This window comes from Pecten maximus, chromosome 19, assembly GCF_902652985.1.
Source record: "Pecten maximus chromosome 19, xPecMax1.1, whole genome shotgun sequence".
Classification (NCBI taxonomy): Eukaryota; Metazoa; Mollusca; class Bivalvia; order Pectinida; family Pectinidae; genus Pecten; species Pecten maximus.
The window spans coordinates 4,558,979-4,584,693 of record NC_047033.1 but is presented as its reverse complement, the minus strand read 5'-3'; the positions used below and the strand labels follow the sequence as shown (position 1 = coordinate 4,584,693).

The following is a 25,715-nucleotide window of genomic DNA, read 5'->3' as shown; positions in this document are numbered from 1 at the left end:
CAAATACCTAATTAATGTCTTGTATCATATTAATTAATGTCTTGTATCATATTCAAATACCTAATTAATGTCTTGTATCATATTAATTAATGTCTTGTATCATATTCAAATACCTAATTAATGTCTGGTATCATATTAATTAATGTCTAGTATCATATTAATTAATGTCTTGTATCATATTCAAATACCTAATTAATGTCTTGTATCATATTAATTAATGTCTTGTATCATATTCAAATACCTAATTAATGTCTTGTATCATATTAATTAATGTCTTGTATCATATTCAAATACATAATTAATGTCTGGTATCATATTGATTAATGTATGGTAACATATTAATTAATGTCTTGTATCATATTCAAATACCTAATTAATGTCTTGTATCATATTAATTAATGACTGGTATCATATTCAAATACTTAATTAATGTCTGGTATCATATTGATTAATGTATGGTAACATATTAATTAATGTCTGGTATCATATATACATACCTAATTAATGTTAGGTATCAATAAGTCACCCGCTAAATAAGTATACAAATATCTTTTTTTTTTAACAAACTGTAGTTAACCGAAAAATATGAAACATCTTATTTTATAACTCATGTATGTTGTTTTACTTTATATGTTCTTATCTTACTTTTCCTTTCCTACCTTTGACCTATGCTTCCCTGACCTTTCTCAACCTCCCCATGAGACTGAGTGTTCTAACTATTATTACAAATATGCTATGGTAAACGCGACCGATTGCCCCTCTTCACGTAACTTATTGTTTGATGACCATGGGTAATGATTTAGTTCAGTATCGGGCGGCTATCGGTTGTTTTTACCAACGTACTCATGGCTTATTGATTTCACAAACTTTTTTCGTCTATATTAAAATGTCCCATGTTCTCAATGGCTGTAGATCTAGCGTGATGTTTATGTTTACAAAACTATTTTTAGTAACACGTGTTTTATTATGCAGCATAACAGATAACTCTAGTTTTCTCTTGATACTTCAGCTCCTCCTCCTGTCCTGTAATGATGTCCACCCTAACCCAGGCCCCCCAGATTATAATAACTGTATATCTATTTTCCACTTGAATATTCGTAGTCTAAGAAATAAGTTATCACATTTAGAAAATTTGGCTTCTGATTATGATATTGTTTGCGTCACCGAGACTCACCTTGATCCTTCTATTTCTGACGCTGATATACTCCTGGGTGGTTACGAGTTATACCGTAAGGACCGGGGAACCCCGGGAGGGGGGATAGCAGTATTTACATCCAGTCTCTTGTGCACCCGTCGTAGAGCTGACTTAGAATTTCAGGTGGGTGAGGTTATTTGGACGGAGATCAATTTTCCATATAAAAAATATCTTCTGTGTACTCTGTATAGGCCTCCTAATATCGCACAATCCTTTTGGAATCATCTACAGAATTCTATAGACACTGCTATTCAGGAAACCCCAAATATAGTATGAGTTGGTGATATAAATGTTGATATTTTAACTGTAGAAAACACGCACGTTGTGTATGATATTATCCACACCTTTCACCTAACTAATGTAATCGACAAACCGACACGCATAGGACGCACGAGCTCTACCTTACTTGACCCCATTTTACTCTCCGACACGTGTACTTCTAACTTTTCTGACGTAATTGACATTGGCGATGAGGTATCTGACCATAAAGCGACGACTGTAGAACTGACTGTAGGCACAGTAATTACCAGGACGTTTAAACGAACCATAAGATGTTACAATGAAGCTAATTACGAACTTTTTAATAGTAAACTTGACGATACAGACTGGGTTGATTTATTCTCTACCTCGCACTCCCCAGATGACATGTGTGTTAAGTTTACAGAAAAATATTTGGACATAGCTGAGGAGTGCATTCCTACGAAAACTGTTACAATACGACCTAATGACAAGCCTTGGTTTAATTCTGACCTTCGACGTGAAATAAGGAAAAGAGACAGACTTTTAATTTTGGTTAAATCTAATCGCTCTATAAGAAACTTGACGAATTTTCGGAGACAACGTTATCACGTTAATAATCTAAAAAAAAAAGCACATAAAAGAACAGTTCTATGCGGACATAAATGGTATTTTAGACCGTTTTTCTGATTCGAATCCTAGAAATTTTTGGAAAGTTGTCCGCAGATTAATAAAATCTACTGAAACTGTTAATACTATACCACCCCTTGTAAATAATAACGGAGATCTTGTAATGACAGATGTAGATAAAGCTAATATACTAAATGATTACTTTGTTTCCATTTCTTCTATTGACGACACAAACATCGACGAGCCAGGGGTCGAACTTAGGACGGACGCTACTATATCAGACATACAATTTGAACTCAATGACATAATCGACATACTTAAATCTTTATCTATATACAAAGCTGTAGGTCATGATGGGATTAGTCACTGTATGTTAAAAAATATTGCAGTATCTGTAGCTTATCCTTTATCATTAATTTTTAGATACTCGTTGGATACTGGTGTCTTTCCAGAACATTGGAAATTAGCAATAGTTATGCCATTATTTAAGAATGGGGATAAACATGTTTCTTCAAATTATAGACCTATATCATTACTCAGTACTATTGGTAAAGTTTTTGAACGCTTAGTTGTGAAATTTTTGAATAATTATTTACTTGAAAACTCACTTATATATAAATACCAGTCAGGTTTCCAACCTGGTCACTCTACCGTTCATCAAATGATAGAAATTTATCATTCTGTTTGTGAAAATTTGGAAAAAAAGCAACCAACGTGTCTAGTTTTTTGTGATATCTCCAAAGCGTTCGATCGTGTGTGGCACAAGGGACTAAATGTCAAATAAGCTAATTATGGAATAAACGGAAAACTTTTAAAATGGTTAAATAATTATATCAGAAACCGGAAACAACAAGTTTTCGTAGGAATTAGTAAATCTTCCGTCAGAACTACTAATGCTGGCGTTCCGCAAGGGTCAGTATTGGGTCCTCTTCTTTTTATCCTATATATAAATGACATATCAGATAACCTCGAAAGTCTTTCCAAATTATTTGCTGATGATACCTCCTTATTATGTTCTGGTCGATCGCTCTTGGAAATTGAAACGAAAATAAATAATGACTTAGTTAAAATTCAAAATTGGGCAGACACATGGCTGGTGAAATTCAACCCTCTGAAAACGGAAGCTTTACTTATTTCAAACAATGAACACGAACATGTTGTAGATATAAGCTTTAATAATGTGGATGTAGAATTTGTTGATAACCATAAACACCTAGGAGTTACTTTAGATGCAAATTGCAGATGGTCCACTCATATTGACAACATTTGTAAAAAGGTATCAAAACAGGTAAGTATCCCCCGAAAGCTCAAATATCTTTTAAACAGACAAACTTTAATTAAAATTTACAAGTCTTATATTCTGCCATTATTTGAATACTGTTGTGAGGTTTGGGACGGTTGTTCTCCCGGTGATGCAGACAAATTGGAAAAACTTAACTTAGAAATAGCAAGAATAATTACTGGATTACCATCTTTTGCTAGCAGACTTTCGTTATATTCTGAAAGTGGTTTAGAACCACTTGCTACTCGTCGTACTAGGAGAAAACTGCAACTTTTCTATAAAGTCACAAATCACCTAACACCAAACTATTTATCCACTCTACTGCCTCCTCTAGTATCTGAAAACTCTCACTATAACCTCCGAGACGCCAATAACTACTCTTTACCAAATTTCCGACTTCATTTGACCAATATTTCGTTTTTCCCGGCTACTATTCGACTTTGGAACCAATTAGATTTAGAAACTAGGCAAAGTAACTCATACTTACTTTTTAAAAAGTCTATCACTAATATATCAAAAGTACCTTATTATTACTCTGTTGGAAATAGAAAATCTAATATATTGCATGCAAGATTAAGAAATAGTTGTAGTACTTTAAATAATGACCTTTTCCGATCTCATCTGATTGATTAAAGTTACTGTCAATGTGGTCATCCTATTGAGGATACATATCATTTCTTCTTCGTCTGTAATAATTATGTTGAACAGAGAATCGAATTGTACCGAAATCTGAACAATTTCATACCGCTAGATCTGCAGCTATTACTGTATGGAAGCAGTGATTTATCCATAGAGGATAATGTTACAATATGTAAAAACACTCAGAAGTACATTCTTGATTCGTATAGATTTTAATTCCCCTTATCTCTCTATATATATCTGTGTAAATTTATGTGTGCTTATCATATCTATTCCGATGCCGATGGCAAAAGAGAATCGAATTTCCAGGAGGCATAGGAAGCATAGGAACGGAGAGAGCTAACCATGGCACAGGATGTGATGAACTTTAGAAACAGCAGAGTGTTTTGGAAAGTGAATAGTGTGAACTTCTGCTATCGGCATCGGAATAGTTTATTGGAATAGTTTACTTGAATTGTTTATTCATTTGATAATCTATAGTCATAATGATTTTTTTTTAAATTATATCTTCATTATAACTCTCTCTCTCTCTCTCTCTCTCTCTCTCTCTCTCTCTCTTAAGGGCTTAATATAAGTTTGATAACTTGTGCCCAATTCCCCTGTATATATTAAGATACAATAAAATATGTTTAAATCAAAATAGTATACAGTTATTAAATGGGTATGAGGGCGATAGTAACTTTGTCAGCCCCACACCAACAACTGATGTACGAGGGCTTTAGCCCGAGGGAAACAGTTGTTGATGAGGGGCTGACACAATTACTATTGCCCGAATTACCCCATTTGAGGACTGTTTTATTATACCTTTACGTTTTTTTCTCTATATAAAAGTAGTTATTAACAACAAACATTCTGTGTCAATTAAGCGCTTGCATGTCGTTGTGTCTTTCAAACGTTCTGACGACGTTACAGCAGGGGTGTGACAGTTTGCCGTGTGACAGATTTTTCGAACTGTCACACGGTGTGATAGTCCTGGAAACACATGCGCAGTCCTCTCGAGGCTGATAGTCAAATTATCACATTACTTTTATATAGAGAAAATAACGTAAAGGTATAATAACAAACAATAGAGGCATTGGTTTGGCCAGGGTTAATCTGTTGGTATCAGCACTGTTTTTATTTTGATATTAATGTATGTACGCGGTAGTATCAATCAAATATGGCCTATAGGGAAACAATTCAAACATAAAAAATGCTCTTTTTAGACCTTATTTACGACTCTGAGAATGGCACGAAGACTGTTTTAGGGAAAAATTGTACTACCAATGAGTTTGAAGTGAAAGATGCATATTTCTGAAAAAGGTCCTAAACTGACCAGTTTAACAATTCATCTTAAAAACGTCCTTCTTGCTATGATCAGATGTTAAAATCATGAATAGGAGCATTTTGATTGAAATGCCTACATTCGTGCCGTATTAGTGTGATGTATTATTCACAGCAATTGCATTTCAAGGTCGAACGAAAATTATGTGTTTATACGCACAGGCAATCCAATCTGGTAAAACAAAGAGCTCCTATTCTGTACTTTAGACAATAGTTAGTAAAACAACATGATTATTTTCCTGGTTTCATCTTTTGTGGGATTTTAGATTATTTCTTGCTTCGCCTTTCCACAAAGTACTCTATGGAAGAAACTGTTAGCATCTACAGTAGATTATTGATGATTCTGAGAAACTACATGTCCGGACAAACATTTTGGTACAATACATGGCTAGTTTTGTGCAGTTGTAAATTCAATCAATCCTATAACATTTCACTTACCTGCAGATTTTCCAAAACAATCTCAGCGGTTTGCCTTTTCTCTGTCCCTCGTGCATCTTGGAAAGGAAGTTAAATTGACGACGGTCCTCTTTCATTTCCGTTTAATCTGGTACAAGGGGAATGACTCCTACTTAACTGAACTATGTACACAAATAGTCATAATTCCATAAGTCTGTGTATTTATTAACAATATATGTAAATATGTATAATTTGTACATGTAAAACGATAAGACTTGTTTATTTCGGACCAGAATATTTCATTTTTATTTTCATTCCACCTCCCTTTCATTACATGGGTACATCAAATGCGTTGTCCTCATTTTGATATTTAAAATTTCAGATTCGTGTCCGTATGGTGACCGCCCTGGCGTTGTGTATACATCAGGAAATGGTAGTACCTTCACATGTGATACATTGTTTGCAACCATTGGTTTCCACAACTGTTCCAACTTCTACTTAACCTGCTGTGGAACGTGCTCAGCATCTACAGGTAAGTGTGAGATAGGAGTAGGGACGAAAAAATCAATATCTTGTATCGCCGTTCGGGATCGTCCCTGGGGTAGGGCGCGTGGTTTCTTTTTTAACCATACATGATCATCTTGGGAGTAAGAGGATAAAGTCGATATGTTGTATAACTGTACATGATCATCCCGGGGGTGAGGGGATGAAGTCTACATATTGTATAACTGTACATGATCATCCCGGGGTGAGGGGATGAAGTCAACATATTGTATACAGTAATTGAACATGATCATCCCCGACATAACTAAACATGATGAACCCGGTGATAAGGAGATGTGGTATAACCATGCATGATCGTCCCGGGGGTGAGGGGATGAAGTTCATATGTTGTGTAACTGAACATGACCATCCCGGGGGTGAGGGGATGACGTTTATATATTGTATAACTGTACATGATCATCCTGGGGGGTGAGGGGATGAAGTTGATATTTTGTATTACAGAACATGACCATTCCGGGGGTGAGGGGATGAAGTCGATATTTTGTATTACAGAACAGGACCATCTCGGGGGTGAGGGGATGAAGTTGATATTTTGTATTACAGAACATGACCATTCCGGGGGTGAGGGGATGAAGTTGATATTTTGTATTACAGAACATGACCATCCTGGTGGTGAGGGGATGAAGTTGATATGTTGTGTAACTGTACATGATCCATCCCGGGAGTGAGGGGATGAAGTTGATATATTATATAGCTGTACATGACGATCCTGGGGTTGAGGGGATGAAGTTGATATATTGTATAACTGTACATTATTATCCTGGGGTTGAGGGGATGAAGTTGATATGTTGTGTAACTGTACATGATCCATCCCGGGAGTGAGGGGATGAAGTTGATATATTATATAGCTGTACATGAAGATCCTGGGGTTTAGGGGATGAAGTTGATATATTGTATAAATGTACATTATTATCCTGGGGGTGAAGGGATGAAGTTGATATATTGTACAACTGAACATGACCATCCCGGGGGTGAGGGGATGAAGTTGATATATTGTATAACTGTACAATATTATCCTGGTGGTGAGGGTATGAAGTTGATATATTGTATAACTGTACAATATTATCCTGGGGGTGAGGGGACCAAGTTGAATTATTGTATAACTGTACATTATTATCCTGGGGGTGAGGGGATGAAGTTGATATATTGTATTACAGAACATGACCATCCCGGTGGTGAGGGGATGAAGTTGATATATTGTATAACTGTACATTATTATCCTGGGGGTGAGGGGATGACGTTGATATATTGTATTACAGAACATGACCATCCCGGTGGTAAGGGGATGAAGTTTATATATTGAATAACTGTACATGCTGATTCCGGGGATGAGGGGGTGAAGTTGATATATTGAATAACTGTACATGCTGATTCCGGGGATGAGGGGATGAAGTTTATATATTGAATAACTGTACATGCTGATTCCGGGGATGAGGGGATGAAGTTTATATATTGAATAACTGTACATGACCATCCCGGGGATGAGGGGGTGAAGTTGATATATTGTATAATTGAACTGGATTATCCTGGACATAACCATACATTATTAGCCCGGGGGTAAGGGGATGAAGTCGATGTGTGGTATAAACCATGCATGATCATCCCGGGGGAGAGGGGATGAAGTTGATATATTGTATAATTGTACTGGATTATCCCGGACAAAACCATACATTATCATCCCGGGGGTAAGGGGATGAAGTCGATATATTGTATGATTGAACATGATCATCTCCGACATAACTAAACATGATTAACCCGAGGATAAGGAGATGATGTCGATGTATGGTATAACCATGCATGATCATCCCGGGGGTGAGGGGATGAAGTCGATGTATGGTATAACCATGCATAATCATCTCGGGGGTGAGTGGATGAAGTCGATACCTTAATATGCAGTATTACCCCGACGAAAGCAAGACGAGATGATCCTGGGGTTGGGGACGTGTATCTATGTACACGGTATCACCGACACGATCGCAGTGTGGTAGTTAAAATCTTACACTTTATTTAGAAATTAAAATTTCGAAATACACCGTAATTTTCTGCTTTTGACCTACCGATAGATATCCCGGGAATTTTAGCATTTTTATCGTGAAACATAACCCTCACAGCCTACATACCCGATGGTAAGAGACTTAATTTGCCTCTAAAAAGTGACAATTCTGAGTGATAAAAAAATGGCAAGTGAGAGCTCTATAACTCAGTATCAGACATTCAGATAAGTAGGAATTGAGGAGATGTGTGTTTATATGTACACATATATGTAAAATAAACACACCGATAATAAACTCTCGTATAGCCTACAAAGGGATCTTCAATTGAAAAAAAGAAATTATTTAGCCCGTCTAGCAAACGCAACAAATTATGACGAATTATGATTAGTTTTACAAATATCAATAACGTGTCATTCTTCTACATGACAGCAACGACGACTGCAGCTTCAACATTTACAACCACCATTCCAACATCAACATCTAACATTCCAACAACCACACCTAACATTCCAACAACCACAACTAACATTCCAACAACCACACCTAACATTCCAACATCAACATCTAACATTCCAACAACCACAACAACCACATCTAACATTCCAACAACCACAACTAACATTCCAACAACCACATCTAACATTCCAACAACCACAACTACCATTCCAACAACCACATCTAACATTCCAACAACCACATCTAACATTCCAACAACCACATCTAACATTCCAACAACCACACCTAACATTCCAACAACCACAACTAACATTCCAACAACCACATCTAACATTCCAACAACCACATCTAACATTCCAACAACCACATCTAACATTCCAACAACCACATCTAACATTCCAACAACCACAACTAACATTCCAACAACCACATCTAACATTCCAACAACCACATCTAACATTCCAACAACCACAACTAACATTCCAACAACCACATCTAACATTCCAACAACCACATCTAACATTCCAACAACCACATCTAACATTCCAACAACCACATCTAACATTCCAACAACCACATCTAACATTCCAACAACCACAACTAACATTCCAACAACCACAACTACCACTCCAACAACCACATCTACCACTCCGACAACCACAACTAACATCCCAACAACCACAACTAACATTCCAACAACCACATCTAACATTCCAACAACCACATCTAACATTCCAACAACCACAACTAACATTCCAACAACCACAACTAACATTCCAACAACCACAACTAACATTCCAACAACCACAACTACCACTCCGACAACTACAACCACCACTCCAACAACTACAACTATCACTCCAACAACTACAACTGCCATTCAAACAACCACAACTACCACTCCAACAACTACAACTTCCACTCCGACAACCAGCACTACCACTCCAACAACCACATCTAACATTCCAACAACCACATCTAACATTCCAACAACCACATCTAACATTCCAACAACTACAACTACCACTCCAACAACTACAACTACCACTCCAACAACCACAACTACCACTCCAACAACCACATCTAACATTCCAACAACCACAACTACCACTCCAACAACCACATCTAACATTCCAACAACCACAACTACCACTCCAACAACTACAGCTACCACTCCAACAACTACAACTACCACTCCAACTACTACAACTACCGTTCCAACAACCACAACTACCACTCCAACAACCACAACTACCACTCCAACAACTACAACTACCACTCCAACAACTACAATTATCACTCCAACAACAACTGCCATTCCAACTACGACAACTGTTGAAACGACTACGGTAGCCACCAGTCAGCCGAGTAAGTATTAACTTATTTTTATTTTAGTATTTACTTTATCGTGTACGTTAAGTTTTCAGGTTTGTATGAAGCATTTGCTATTCTGAAAAAAAGACAGTCTCATATTCAATTTATTTTTTAATAATTGTATCTATCTGCGCTTGCTAAAGAAGTATTCTCTTTCAGATACTGTTCAGAGAGCATGTTCGATCAGGATTGAGGTTGTCATATCTCGCACGATAGACCTCACCAATTCCGGTAGTCAAGGTTACCTGTTAACAATTCAAACCGCCCGCGCTGCTGTAAGTTATCATGCTAGTTTTTATCTGTCCATTTTTCATTGACTTCTATTTGTAACTCAGAGGTCATGCTGAGATGACCTCACACGGGGTTTGTCGGTTTTTCATTGCATTATATCTTTAAGTATCAAAGAGGAGTAGTAAAAGTGAGTTTAATTTCCATTAGATTGCTATTGTTGTATACAACTCAGTAACGAAGCATTATTCTAGATTATCTTAATACTTGTCTTCTAGGATTACGATTCCAGGAACGTTGATCAGAAAAGGTCCATATCCCTCATCGTTTTAGATCATCTGTCCCGAAAGAGCCTGAAATAGTCTTTACCATTTGTTGTTATTTTTGTGGTCGACTCGAAAACCAAGGTGGCCGCAATGTCAGCCATCTTGAAAACACATTGTAGGGCAAAAGGAGAGCCGACAAAGTGTTGCTATTTTCTGACCTCGTTAACACTTTTACGTTGCAGCCATGGCAGCCATTTTGAAACATGATTGCGCAATTATGGTATTTCTCAACAACACCTATTTCAAGCATCTTCTCGATTACCACCTGCGGTATCCAACTCCAACTTACCTGGAATGGTCCTGAAATGGTGCTGATCACGTGTTGTTATTTTTTGGGTCGATCCCAAATACAGGATGTCTGCTATGGCCGCTAACTTGAAAAACACATTTTAAACGTCTTCTCCAGTTCCATTGGTGCCATTGAGCGGTAAATTGGTGAGGATGTTAAGGGAAGGGAGCCAACAAAGTGTTGTTTTTTTGACCTGGTAAAATTTTGACATGGAAGGCATGGTTGCCATTTTGTATCATGATTGTGCTATCATGGTTTTTCTGAACAACACTTACTTTAAACTTCTTCTCAAGTTTCACCTGTGGGACTCAGTTCTATGTTTCCTTAAATGATCCACTGCGATACCAATTGGTATTTTTCGAGTCAGTCCGGAATCAAAGATGGCCGCCATGGCACCAATGGCCAACATTACCACTATACATGCTAGTGAGTATGTATACTAAAATGGAACAAGGTACTTTACAGTCAGATTTTCTAGATAGTAAGCTGGTGCTCCTAGTTATGTGAAAGAAGTGGCGAAAATAGATATAAATATTCAACATGCTTACCAGCACAAGCTCCTAATAAGAATTAAAAAAAAAATGTATGTAATTCTTTAAAACAGAAATATCTTAAGAAATTCAAATACATATCACATATGACATTTCTTTATAAACCCCTACTGCGATAGATAACCTATGGCGATGTCCATAATTGGCGTACACAAACGGGGAATCTTTACCAGATTGTTTCTTTGTGTGGGATTCATTACCAACGTATGTTGTCCGGAAATACTATTATGTTTGCATTCACGGAATAATTCTATTTCTTTATTGCTTTTCAGCTGATCGTTTTGTACAGAAATGTTGCTGGATTCATTGACGTCATTGTCATCTCTATAACGTAAGTATGATATTTGTTGTTGTTTTCTTCTCCTGCGTCCATCATTGGTGTTGCTGTCGCCTTTCCACTTCTAGGATGTATTATATTTGATATGTTTTCTTCCTCTTTTACAAAGACGCGGAAGTCTAGTTGTTGACCATAGAATCGTGACGTCGGACACCCCGGAAGCTAATGCAGGGGTCACCAATGCGCTTGTTGGACTGGCTGCCGGTGCCACTATGACTTATGGCAACCAATCTGTTCAAGCCTCTGCCATAACTTTGGAGAACAACATGGGTATCCAAGGTGCGTTAATTTAAGTTATGTGACTGTATCGAGCAGTTTTACGCTTCAAGTAGATTTGCTGAGTTTTATGAATATAGCAGGCAAGAGAGTACACAATCATAGTGACAATTATACAAGGTGCTTACAATACCTCACGGCAGAGTTGACGCCTCTTTGCTGTATACATAATGCTTATTGTGTTGTTGATCACATGGCTGTACAACGCAAACTGATACCATATTTTACATTCATATGTTAACACAATATGATTTATTCTAGCAAATAACATGTTATGTACTGTATAGTTGGTAATATTGGCGGGGGGGGGGGGGGGGGGGGGGGGGGGGCTTGATTTCTTTGTGACTACATCGGCTTTGAGAACACGGCATTATCTAGATTGTTGCTAGATGTACACGGTATGAAGCAGATGCCGCATGCACCTTTAGAACAGCTGGTGTTTTTCTTGTACTTTTAAGGTTTTTAAATAAGAATTATTATTTTATTTATACGTCGGTAACCTAGGTGATCAAATGCTGCTTATGATGAGAATTCTAGAATATTTTAAGAAATACGGATTTGATAGAAACTACAATCACATGTATTGTCTGAATCCACAATGAATCGATACCTTTTTATTTTTTAAGTTCCCATAACGGCGAACTCTGACCCCTGCGTACTATTTGCTGCGACAACAACGGCTAGCTGTGGTGACGGGAAAACGTGTGAGGTGATTGGAGGCAACGCCACCTGTGTGTGAGTTTCGACATTATACATCATTTTGTTTAAACACATAGGTAGCATCAGGCTCAGATGGTGCACACAATATTATGTGGGGTAAAACAACTTTTTGAGGTAATTTGGTTAATCGGACGAGAGTGAATGGAACTATCTGGTGAAAGGCACTATCTAGAAAATCGGGCTATCAATGAAGAGATTTCCATGTATATGGCGAAGGAAATATCTAGTGACGTTAACTTTTGAGTAATTCATGCTTTCTTGAGAAAGTAACTATCGAATAAATGGGTCTGTCTGGTGAGCGAGCTATCTATTGATTTGAGCAACAACGTATCCGTTAAGCGAACTATCTGTTAAGAGAGCTATGAAGTGAATCTAGCTATCTGGTGTGGCCAGCTATCTGATTAATCAAGCTATCGAGTCAATCCGACTATCTGGTGTGGCCAGCTATCTGATTAATCAAGCTATCGAGTCAATCCGACTATCTGGTGTGGCCAGCTATCTGATTAATCAAGCTATCGAGTAATTCGACTATCTGGTGTAGCAAGTTATCTGATTAATCAAGCTATCGAGTCAATCCGACTATCTGGTGTAGCAAGTTATCTGATTAATCAAGCTATCGGGTCAATCCGACTATCTGACGTAGCGAGCTATCTGATTAATCAAGCTATCGAGTAATTCCGACTATCTGGTGTAGCGAGTTATCTGATTAATCAAGCTATCGAGTCAATCCGACTATCTGGTGTAGCGAGCTATCTGATTAATCAAGCTATCGAGTCAATCCGACTATCTGGTGTAGCAAGTTATCTGATTAATCAAGCTATCGAGTAATTCGACTATCTGGTGTAGCAAGTTATCTGATTAATCAAGCTATCGAGTCAATCCGACTATCTGGTGTAGCAAGTTATCTGATTAATCAAGCTATCGAGTAATTCGACTATCTGGTGTAGCGAGCTATCGGGTTATCTGGTGTAGCAAGTTATCTGATTAATAAAACTATCGAGTAATTCGACTATCTGGTGTAGCGAGCTATCGGGTTATCTGGCGTAGCGAGCTATCTGATTAATCAAGCTATCGAGTAATTCGACTATCTGGTGTAGCAAGTTATCTGATTAATCAAGCTATCGAGTCAATCCGACTATCTGGTGTAGCAAGTTATCTGATTAATCAAGCTATCGAGTAATCCGACTATCTGGTTTAGCAAGTTATCTGATTAATCAAGCTATCGAGTAATTCGACTATCTGGTGTAGCGAGCTATCTGGTTAATCAAAATATCGAGTAATTCGACTATCTGCTGTAGCGAGCTATCGGGTTATCTGGCGTAGCGAGCTATCTGGTTAATCAAGCTATCGAGTCAATCCGACTATCTGCTGTAGCGAGCTATCTGATTAATCAAGCTATCGAGTCAATCCGACTATCTGGCGTAGCGAGCTATCTGATTAATCAAGCTATCGAGTCAATCCGACTATCTGGTGTAGCGAGCTATCTGATTAATCAAACTATCGAGTCAATCCGACTATCTGGTGTAGCGAGCTATCTGATTAATCAAGCTATCGAGTCAATCCGACTATCCGGCGTAGCGAGCTATCTGATTAATCAAGCTATCGGGTAATTCGACTATCTGGTGTAGCGAGTTATCTGATTAATAAAGCTATCAAGTAATTCCGACTATCTGGTGTAGCGAGTTATCTGTTTAATCAAGCTATCGAGTAATTCGACTATCTGGTGTAGCGAGCTATCTGGTTAATCAAGCTATCGAGTCAATCCGACTATCCGGCGTAGCGAGCTACATGTATCTGATTAATCAAGCTATCGAGTAATTCGACTATCTGGTGTAGCAAGTTATCTGATTAATCAAGCTATCGAGAATATCCGGCTATCTGGTGTAGCGAGCTATTTGATTAATCAAGCTATGGAATCAATCCGACTATCTGGCGTAGCGAGCTATCTGATTAATCAAGCTATCAAGTAATTCGACTATCTGGTGTACCGAGCTATCTGGTTCATCAAGCTATCGAGTAATTCGATTATCTGCTGTAGCGAGTTATCTGGTTAATCAAGCTATCGACTAATTCGACTATCTGCTGTAGCGAGCTATCGGGTTATCTGGCGTAGCGAGCTATCTGATTAATCAAGCTATCGAGTAATTCGACTATCTGGTGTAGCAAGTTATCTGATTAATCAAGCTATCGAGTCAATCCGACTATCTGGTGTAGCAAGTTATCTGATTAATCAAGCTATCGAGTAATTCGACTATCTGGTGTAGCGAGCTATCTGGTTAATCAAAATATCGAGTAATTCGACTATCTGCTGTAGCGAGCTATCGGGTTATCTGGCGTAGCGAGCTATCTGGTTAATCAAGCTATCGAGTCAATCCGACTATCTGCTGTAGCGAGCTATCTGATTAATCAAGCTATCGAGTCAATCCGACTATCTGGCGTAGCGAGCTATCTGATTAATCAAGCTATCGAGTCAATCCGACTATCTGGTGTAGCGAGCTATCTGATTAATCAAGCTATCGAGTCAATCCGACTATCTGGTGTAGCGAGCTATCTGATTAATCAAGCTATCGAGTCAATCCGACTATCCGGCGTAGCGAGCTATCTGATTAATCAAGCTATCGGGTAATTCGACTATCTGGTGTAGCGAGTTATCTGATTAATCAAGCTATCAAGTAATTCCGACTATCTGGTGTAGCGAGTTATCTGTTTAATCAAGCTATCGAGTAATTCGACTATCTGGTGTAGCGAGCTATCTGGTTAATCAAGCTATCGAGTCAATCCGACTATCCGGCGTAGCGAGCTACATGTATCTGATTAATCAAGCTATCGAGTAATTCGACTATCTGGTGTAGCAAGTTATCTGATTAATCAAGCTATCGAGAATATCCGGCTATCTGGTGTAGCGAGCTATTTGATTAATCAAGCTATGGAATCAATCCGACTATCTGGCGTAGCGAGCTATCTGATTAATCAAGCTATCAAGTAATTCGACTATCTGGTGTACCGAGCTATCTGGTTCATCAAGCTATCGAGTAATTCGATTATCTGCTGTAGCGAGTTATCTGGTTAATCAAGCTATCGACTAATTCGACTATCTGCTGTAGCGAGCTATCGGGTTATCTGGCGTAGCGAGCTATCTGATTAATCAAGCTATCGAGTAACTCGACTATCTGGTGTAGCAAGTTATCTGATTAATCAAGCTATCGAGTCAATCCGACTATCTGGTGTAGCAAGTTATCTGATTAATCAAGCTATCGAGTAATCCGACTATCTGGTTTAGCAAGTTATCTGATTAATCAAGCTATCGAGTCAATTCGACTATCTGGCGTAGCGAGTTATCTGATTAATCAAGCTATCAAGTAATTCCGACTATCTGGTGTAGCGAGTTATCTGATTAATCAAGCTATCGAGTAATTCGACTATCTGGTGTAGCGAGCTATCTGGTTAATCAAGCTATCGAGTCAATCCGACTATCCGGCGTAGCGAGTTACATGTATCTGATTAATCAAGCTATCGAGTAATTCGACTATCTGGTGTAGCAAGTTATCTGATTAATCAAGCTATCGAGAATATCCGGCTATCTGGTGTAGCGAGCTATTTGATTAATCAAGCTATGGAATCAATCCGACTATCTGGCGTAGCGAGCTATCTGATTAATCAAGCTATCAAGTAATTCGACTATCTGGTGTACCGAGCTATCTGGTTCATCAAGCTATCGAGTAATTCGATTATCTGCTGTAGCGAGTTATCTGGTTAATCAAGCTATCGACTAATTCGACTATCTGGTGTAGCGAGCTATCTGATTAATTAAGCTAGCGAGTAATTCGACTATCTGGTGTAGCGAGCTATCTGGTTAATCAAGCTATCGAGTAATTCGATTATCTGGTGTAGCAAGCTATCTGATTAATCAAGCTATTGAGTAATTCGACTATCTGGTGTAGCGAGCTATCTGGTTAATCAAGCTATCGAGTAATTCGACTATCTGACGTAGCGAGCTATCTGATTAATCAAGCTATCGATTCAATCCGACTATCTGGCGTAGCGAGCTATCTGATTAATCAAGCTATCGAGTCAATCCGACTATCTGGCGTAGCGAGCTATCTGGTTAATCAAGCTATCGAGTCAATCCGACTATCTGGCGTAGCGAGCTATCTGATTAATCAAGCTATCGAGTCAATCCGACTATCTGGCGTAGCGAGCTATCTGATTAATCAAGCTATCGAGTCAATCCGACTATCTGGTGTAGCGAGCTATCTGATTAATCAAGCTATCGAGTCAATCCGACTATCTGGTGTAGCGAGCTATCTGATTAATCAAGCTATCGAGTCAATCCGACTATCCGGCGTAGCGAGCTATCTGATTAATCAAGCTATCGGGTAATTCGACTATCTGGTGTAGCGAGTTATCTGATTAATCAAGCTATCAAGTAATTCCGACTATCTGGTGTAGCGAGTTATCTGTTTAATCAAGCTATCGAGTAATTCGACTATCTGGTGTAGCGAGCTATCTGGTTAATCAAGCTATCGAGTCAATCCGACTATCCGGCGTAGCGAGCTACATGTATCTGATTAATCAAGCTATCGAGTAATTCGACTATCTGGTGTAGCAAGTTATCTGATTAATCAAGCTATCGAGAATATCCGGTTATCTGGTGTAGCGAGCTATTTGATTAATCAAGCTATGGAATCAATCCGACTATCTGGTGTAGCGAGCTATCTGATTAATCAAGCTATCGAGTAATTCGACTATCTGGTGTAGCGAGTTATCTGGTTCATCAAGCTATCGAGTAATTCGATTATCTGCTGTAGCGAGTTATCTGGTTAATCAAGCTATCGAGTAATTCGACTATCTGGTGTAGCGAGCTATCTGGTTAATCAAGCTATCGAATAATTCGACTATCTGACGTAGCGAGCTATCTGATTAATCAAGCTATCGATTCAATCCGACTATCTGGCGTAGCGAGCTATCTGATTAATCAATCTATGGAATAGATCCGGCTATCCGGCGTAGCGAGCTATCTGGTTAATCAAGCTATCGAGAATATCCGGCTATCCGGCGTAGCGAGCTATCTGGTTAATCAAGCTATCGAGTCAATCCGACTATCTGGTGTAGCGAGCTATCTGGTTAATCAAGCTATCGAGTCAACCCGACTATCTGGTGTAGCGAGCTATCTGGTTAATCAAGCTATCGAGTCAATCCGACTATCTGGTGTAGCGAGCTATCTGGTTAATCAAAATATCGAGTAATTCGACTATCTGGTGTAGCAAGCTATCTGATTAATCAAGCTATTGAGTAATTCGACTATCTGGTGTAGCAAGTTATCTGATTAATCAAGCTATCGAGTAATTCGACTATCTGGTGTAGCGAGCTATCTGATTAATCAAGCTATCGAGTAATCCGACTATCTGGTGTAGCGAGCTATCTGGTTAATCAAGCTATCGGGTAATTCGACTATCTGCTGTAGCGAGCTATCTGATTAATCAAGCTATCGAGTAATCCGACTATCTGGTGTAGCGAGTTATCGGTTTAATCAAGCTATCGAGTAATTCGACTATCTGGTGTAGCGAGCTATCTGGTTAATCAAGCTATCGAGTCAATCCGACTATCTGGTGTAGCAAGCTATCTGATTAATCAAGCTATCGAGTCAATCCGACTATCCGGCGTAGCGAGCTACATGTATCTGATTAATCAAGCTATCGAGTAATTCGACTATCTGGTGTAGCAAGTTATCTGATTAATCAAGCTATCGAGAATATCCGGCTATCTGGTGTAGCGAGCTATCTGATTAATCAAGCTATGGAATCAATCCGACTATCTGGTGTAGCGAGCTATCTGATTAATCAAGCTATCGAGTAATTCGACTATCTGGTGTAGCGAGTTATCTGGTTCATCAAGCTATCGAGTAATTCGATTATCTGCTGTAGCGAGTTATCTGGTTAATCAAGCTATCGAGTAATTCGACTATCTGGTGTAGCGAGCTATCTGGTTAATCAAGCTATCGAGTAATTCGACTATCTGGTGTAGCAAGCTATCTGATTAATCAAGCTATCGAGTAATTCGACTATCTGGCGTAGCGAGCTATCTGATTAATCAAGCTATCGAGTCAATCCGACTATCTGGCGTAGCGAGCTATCTGATTAATCAATCTATGGAATAAATCCGGCTATCCGGCGTAGCGAGCTATCTGGTTAATCAAAATATCGAGTAATTCGACCTTTATCCTGGAGAAAGCTATCGCGTAAATCTGGAAAGCAAAGCATGACTCAAACTTGCTATCACTTCATTATAAGTGTTGATGTTTGGACAACACATTACTGAGGGTATATTATTGTTCACGACTTCCATGTTGGTATGCAAATAATGTTTGCAAAACAATATATGTATTTTCAGTTATCTACCCAAGAAGGTTATCTGGAAATATTTTGATGTACATTCCTAATAACCATGATGTACATTCCTAATAACCATGATATACATTCCTTATAATCATGATGTACATTCCAGTCAATCATGATGTACATTCCTAATAACCAACATGTGCATTCCTAATAACCATGATGTACATTCCTAATAACCATGATGTACATTCCTTATAACTATGATGTACATTCCTAATAACTATGATGTACATTCCTTATAACCATGATGTACATTCCTAATAACTATGATGTACATTCCTAATAACTACGATGTACATTCCTAATAACCATGATGTACATTCCTAATAACTATGATGTACACTCCTAATAACTATGATGTACATGCCTAATAACCATGATGTACATTCCTAATAACCATGATGTACATTCCTAATAACTATGATGTACATTCCTAATAACTACGATGTACATTCCTAATAACCATGATGTACATTCCTAATAACTATGATGTACATTCCTAATAACTATGATGTACATTCCTTATAACCATGATGTACATTCCTAATAACTATGATGTACATTCCTAATAACTATGATGTACATTCCTAATAACCATGATGTACATTCCTAATAACCATGATGTACATTTATATCAATAATGACTTTCCTGTCTCAATGCGATCAGTACGTGCGGCGAGATTGCACTTTTATGTATGTGTAATTATTTTAATGTCATTATTTGCTTTGTTTTTTTCTTTTAGAGAAATCCAATCTTCAGGTAAGTAATTTTTCTATGCTATGAATTTAAGCTGATGCATTAAAATGTGTGTTCTCCGTTTTCGAGATTTGTGTTTGCAGAATTGTGTAAAATTCTGTTGATTGCGTGTTTCGATAAATGTTCCCTAACTCCCTAACGGTAAATACTTCTCAGACTTGTTCAGTTAGATATCATTCATGTTGACCGTCTCTGATATAAGGACAAGCTATTTAGCCGTTATCAAATAGAACAAGAAATCGGAGCCGTTTTATTTCAAGTTTTGTTGAATACACCGATGTTTCTCTGCAATGTAGATGAATGGGGCTCTATTGTCGGACTCAGCGTTGCGGTGTTTGCTGTTCCTCTTCTCATCACATTAGTACTAGTGCGGTTGTGTACGAGAACCTGGAGTAGAAGAAACCAACAGAAATTCAGGTATACTATATATATATATATATATATAACAGGGTTTGTGCCATATTGCTGGTACAGCTATCTGGATTGAAGATACATGTAATTTAGTAAGTAATCGGCTAAATATGTTGGCGTTGCTGCAATAAAAAATAATTCATTTACAATAGATACAAAATAATGTATACTATATTCTACTAGACCTTGCATACTGTATTGTTAAATTTCACATGACTAATATTTTGCGTTTGTTTCAGTCGAACCTGGTCTGCGATTATTAAATTTCACGCCTTATAAACATTCAGCAGTAAACATTTCTATATATTTGTTTGTATATATAAATATTCGCTGGGTATACAGTATACACTATACAGTAACTGTTACGGAAACTAATCTATTGATGCTTCAAAACACAGCAGCCCGCATATCTGTGTCGACGATGAAGCAAAAGACGCTCACCATTCCGGAACCTCCTTGTTTTTTTTTTTGTTTTTTTTTGTGGTTTTTTTGTCCATATTTAGCCCTAGTTTTATCAGTTTTGAGTATGAATTACTGTTTCGTTTCCCCTTTCAATAGTCTCTTTTTGTTGTCTTGTCAGGCCCCAGGGGACAGCGATTGCCCTTCCAACGCGGTTCCATGCTAAGATGTCAAGCTGGAGCCACCTGCAGCCATCATTTTACTACAATAACTGGCCAGACCTGAGTGAATCGGAGATGACCGTACCAGCTTCTTTTAGAGATCTCCCATTATATAATAACGTGGAGTACGATAAGCGTGAGTGTCGCAAAACTTACCAAATAGAGAAATGAAATGTCCATCATTTTTTGGTTTCTTGTTAGAAAAAACAATATTTGACATTTCCATTAACTCCCACATATCGAGGATGGTGTTTTTTAGGATTACTTACTTGACGTTACATATATTTATCCATTCATGATTATGTTTCGATTATCAAATACGAGAATTATTCGTAGCAAGTTTTCATTGACCTGTTTTGGTACCAACTTTTGATAGACCTTTATTTGTACCAAGTTTTCATTGACCTGTATTGGTACCAAGTTTTATTGACCTGTATTGGTACCAAGTATTTATTGACCTGCATTGGTACCAAGTATTTATTGACCTGTATTGCTACCAAGTTTTCACTGACCTGTATTGGTACCAAGTTTTAATGACCTGTATTGATACCAAGTTTTATTGACCTGTATTGGTACAACGTTTTATTGACCTGTATTGGTACCAAGTTTCATTGACCTGTATTGGTACCAAGTTTTGATTGACCTGTATTGGTACCAAGTTTTGATTGACCTGTATTGGTACCAAGTTTTGATTGACCTGTATTGGTACCAAGTTTTGATTGACCGGTATTGGTACTAAGTTTTGATTGACCGGTATTGGTACAACGTTTTGATTGACCGGTATTGGTACAACGTTTTGATTGACCGGTATTGGTACCAAGTTTTGATTGACCGGTATTGGTACAAAGTTTTGTTTGACCTGTATTGGTACCAAGTTTTCACTGACCTGTATTGGTACCAAGTTTTGATTGACCTGTATTGGTACCAATTTTTCATTGACCTGTATTGGTACAACGTTTTGATTGACCTGTATTGGTACCAAGTTTTCATTGACCTGTATTGGTACCAATATTTTATAGACCTGCGTAAGTGAAAATATATGTTTACTTAACTTTTTAAGTGAAAATATTTGTATGCCACAGACAACATGCATACCGATGAAAAGTGTGCAGTTTATTACATATATCATAATGGTACAGGTTATCTGTTCAAATAGTATTGTTATAATTTTAGCTCGCATGAAACGAGACCGCAGATATGCAGGGGAGGATACGTATTAGTTCAACTTGTCGGGCTCAGTAAGTATTTACAATAATGTCCTGCCAAAATGTGTTCCTTTAATCCTACAAGTTTTAGTTTTAATTGAGTACTGCTTATATATAATATATAGTAATACTAAAGTGTACGTATACATATATGTCTAATTAAGCGTAATGGACATGTACTTTTGTAATTGTGAATTGTGTCATGATCTATTACATTGTATTGTTTTGTAATGTTTCTCTGATGTGTTGAAAAACACAGGGAAATAAAGAATCTGACTCTGAATCTAAATCATGTAATTTCATCATTGATATGCTGTATTATATTAAACATATAAACATGTTTAGTGGCAGCGTTTTATCAACACGCAGCTTTGTTGAAATCCGATTATCAGTTGAAATTTAAACACGCCAAAACACGTACATTTACAGCCAATCGATACCAAAATTCAATGGCTTTTCGTGTGTTCTTTCCCTTCCCCAACTATCATAATGATTATTGTTTTGTTTTATTATTAATGTTATTGTAATATATCAGTTTTGTTAAGATTTCATTCGTTATTTTTTTATTTGTTTTTTTTTTTTCTATTATTATCATTGTTTTCTTTTTTCTTGATTTTGTCAATTTATTTGATTATTCATTTATCTTCACAAATAATGAATAATCATGCATCCATACTTGGAGTACAACCAGGATTATATTTTTTGTTGTAGGAGAGCAGACGTTATTAATACGGAACTCAGGTTTTTCGCTGAATTCGCTGAACGAAAGTCATAGCTTAATTATAAGGCGGAGTTTGGCGTCATCTACCGAAGTAAGGTGGCATCGACATCGACAAGTAAAAGCACCAGTAATTTCAAGAATGCATTTAAAAAGGTTTACAATATTTAAATGATAATGTATAACTATTTAAGATGTTACTTCCGACAAAAGAATAATAATTGAAAAATGAATTCTGACGAAAGAATGATAATCAATCAATGAATTATATGATAAGCCATTGTATATATATATTATTTGTTTTACATCCTTTGTGTTATTACTACCTTCTTTTAATGGAGGGATTTCAGTCAATGTCTCGCATGGTCAAATACTATATAACATGAAACGTTAATTGTATATTAGCTTTCGTTGTTTTCGTGGTTGTTATGGACAACGAATTGATATATGCATTATTGTTATATTATTGGGCGAACCACGAAAGTTTGTACCCAAGATATTAGCTGAAGCTCTTCATCGCGAAAAAAAGTAAACACGAACATTTCTTAATATTGGTTAATGAATAAATGCAACCCGAAAAAATCTATCGTTATACGCCTTTAATTTGGCATTATATCGAACATAGGACTCTGTATTAGACTATACCGTAGGTTCCATTGAATGACTTTTTGTGAGAGAGTGTTAATGCTGTCGATGATATAGCATCGTTAAATTTCGCTGAATATGTATTAAATAATAAAATACTGTAATGAGAACTGTAAAAATATGTATATTTCAGGTATAATTGTAATGATTTTTAAACTCATTTTTAATACATATCAATGAAATACTGGAATGGGAAATGTAGAAATATATACAATTCAGGTATAATTGTAATGATTTTTAAACTGAATTTAAATACATATCAATGAAATACTGGAAAGAGAACTGTAGAAATATATATATAAATCAGGTATAATTGCAATGATTTTTACACTGAATTGAAATACTTGTAATCAAAGGAGATCTTAGAAGATTTTTAGATGTTATTCATTCATAATAATCAAGTAGAAACAACAAGGTTCTAGAGAATTGGTGATTTTACCATCCTGTAGGTGGTTATATAAATATTTGATATTTTAATAAGGGAAACCTGTCAAATCCTACAAATTCGTTTTGTCGGATATAACAGGATTTTGAATACAAAGGTTATTTGTTGCTTATGTGAGATTAGATTTTATAAAAATAATTTTGTTAACGTAATATTATTATGGTTATTGTTTTACTTTTTGGATGATATAAATAGATATTAGAATAAATATAAATGCATATTTCAATAAAAATTTGCGTAGCAAAGTCTTTAATCATAAAGAGCTAATGAAGAAACTCAACAGATATGGGATATCCCGGTGGAAATTTTGTTGTATATCCCGAGAGGAATTCAAATGAAATGTGTATCATTTGGTAACATATGTATTGAAAGACATATTTCGATGTTCATGCTGGCATGAACGCATATCTATGACTTTTGTATTCTAAAAAGTGTATGTGCCATGTGTTTTCATTATACAATATACTTTCATGTTTCTTGCTGTTTTTGAAAAGATAGTTTTAGATCGCTTATTGATTTGGGGATTAAATGTTGTACTCAAACCTGAAAAATATATGCGTCCGAGTATTTGTGTTTCATTAAACATGTATTATTGTTGTATCCTTATCTTTATCTACTAATGTAGTATACAAGCTTAGGTACATGTATATTAGGTAGTCAATATAAAGATTGTGAGTGCGTACGTGCGTTCAAGTGTGTGTATTCCCCTACAAATCCAACAATCACTGGTGTTCTTGTACATTACCCTATATCAAACATGCAAAATGGTTAAATGCATAAATATTTAAAAAAAAAAAAAAAAAAAAAAAAAAAAAATTGATATCGCAAAGCCGCTGTCACGCACAATCGGCGAGATCCAACAAGGGAAAGCCTAAATAATCTGCAGATTTTGTAATCGGACATTGAAAAATCAAGTTTACCAGCTAGAATCTCTAGGGTAACAGTGTACATGTATTTTGAGAACCTGTCCCGAACAAAAAACATCGGTGATCTGGCCAAAGCTAAGAGAGAAAGGAAAATCCACGCGTTCTGGATCAACGAAGGTCGATAATATTCTACAGAGTCAAGAGTCCAGTACGAATATTGTAAAGTCCTCGTCAAACAGTACAACGATGTAGCTAACCTGTAACCGTCCATGGAGAAACCCTCTGCGAAGTTTAGATATGATTTGACGTGTCGGTGATTTGTAAATTTTACTTGATAACTAGTTTAAAAATATAGGTAGTTACCTATAAATTAAAAAAAAAAAATTTAATAATAACATATTTGTACAATAGTGATAGTCAAAAAGAATTATATATATTTGTTGTTTCATAAATTGCTCCAAATTTTCCTACTGTCTGGCTGTCTGTCCAATAGCCATTTTACTGTAATGATTTACATTATCTTGATTGTTGTGCATCTTATACACGAAACGAATGCGAAACATGAGAGATAACAGATGATGTATGTACATGCATGGCGTGTAGTATTTGTAATCAAAATCAAGAAATAACTTATCACATTTTAAAGAACAACAGATTAAATGAAGATAGGTATCAACAGGTAACATACCGGTATTTATGGTTTATGAAACACAATGTAAGTTAATTTCAAATATACTTTTGTCCCGGAATATACATACAAACCAGGACCAGCGGTGAGTTCCACCTCATTTGATACGTCAGACGCTGTATCTGTCTCTATTCCCTTGCGCTAA

The 25,715-nt window shown here is 36.9% G+C and overlaps 1 protein-coding gene and 1 long non-coding RNA gene across 2 annotated transcripts; both read left to right on the top strand.

Annotated features, from left to right (window-relative positions):
* The first annotated feature begins 9,964 nt into the window (after positions 1 to 9,964).
* Positions 9,965 to 11,809, top strand: LOC117317712. Its single transcript, XR_004530233.1, has 3 exons — positions 9,965 to 10,084; positions 10,250 to 10,365; positions 11,757 to 11,809. It is a non-coding gene; the product is annotated as an uncharacterized LOC117317712 (long non-coding RNA).
* A 124-nt stretch (positions 11,810 to 11,933) lies between these two features.
* Positions 11,934 to 23,657, top strand: LOC117317949. Its single transcript, XM_033872918.1, has 7 exons — positions 11,934 to 12,100; positions 12,724 to 12,832; positions 19,959 to 19,975; positions 20,269 to 20,389; positions 20,964 to 21,139; positions 22,177 to 22,241; positions 22,920 to 23,657. The coding sequence occupies exons 1-6, from the start codon at positions 12,034 to 12,036 to the stop codon at positions 22,221 to 22,223; spliced, it is 537 nt and encodes a 178-aa protein (XP_033728809.1). The 5' UTR covers positions 11,934 to 12,033; the 3' UTR covers positions 22,224 to 22,241; positions 22,920 to 23,657.
* Positions 23,658 to 25,715: the final 2,058 nt, after the last annotated feature.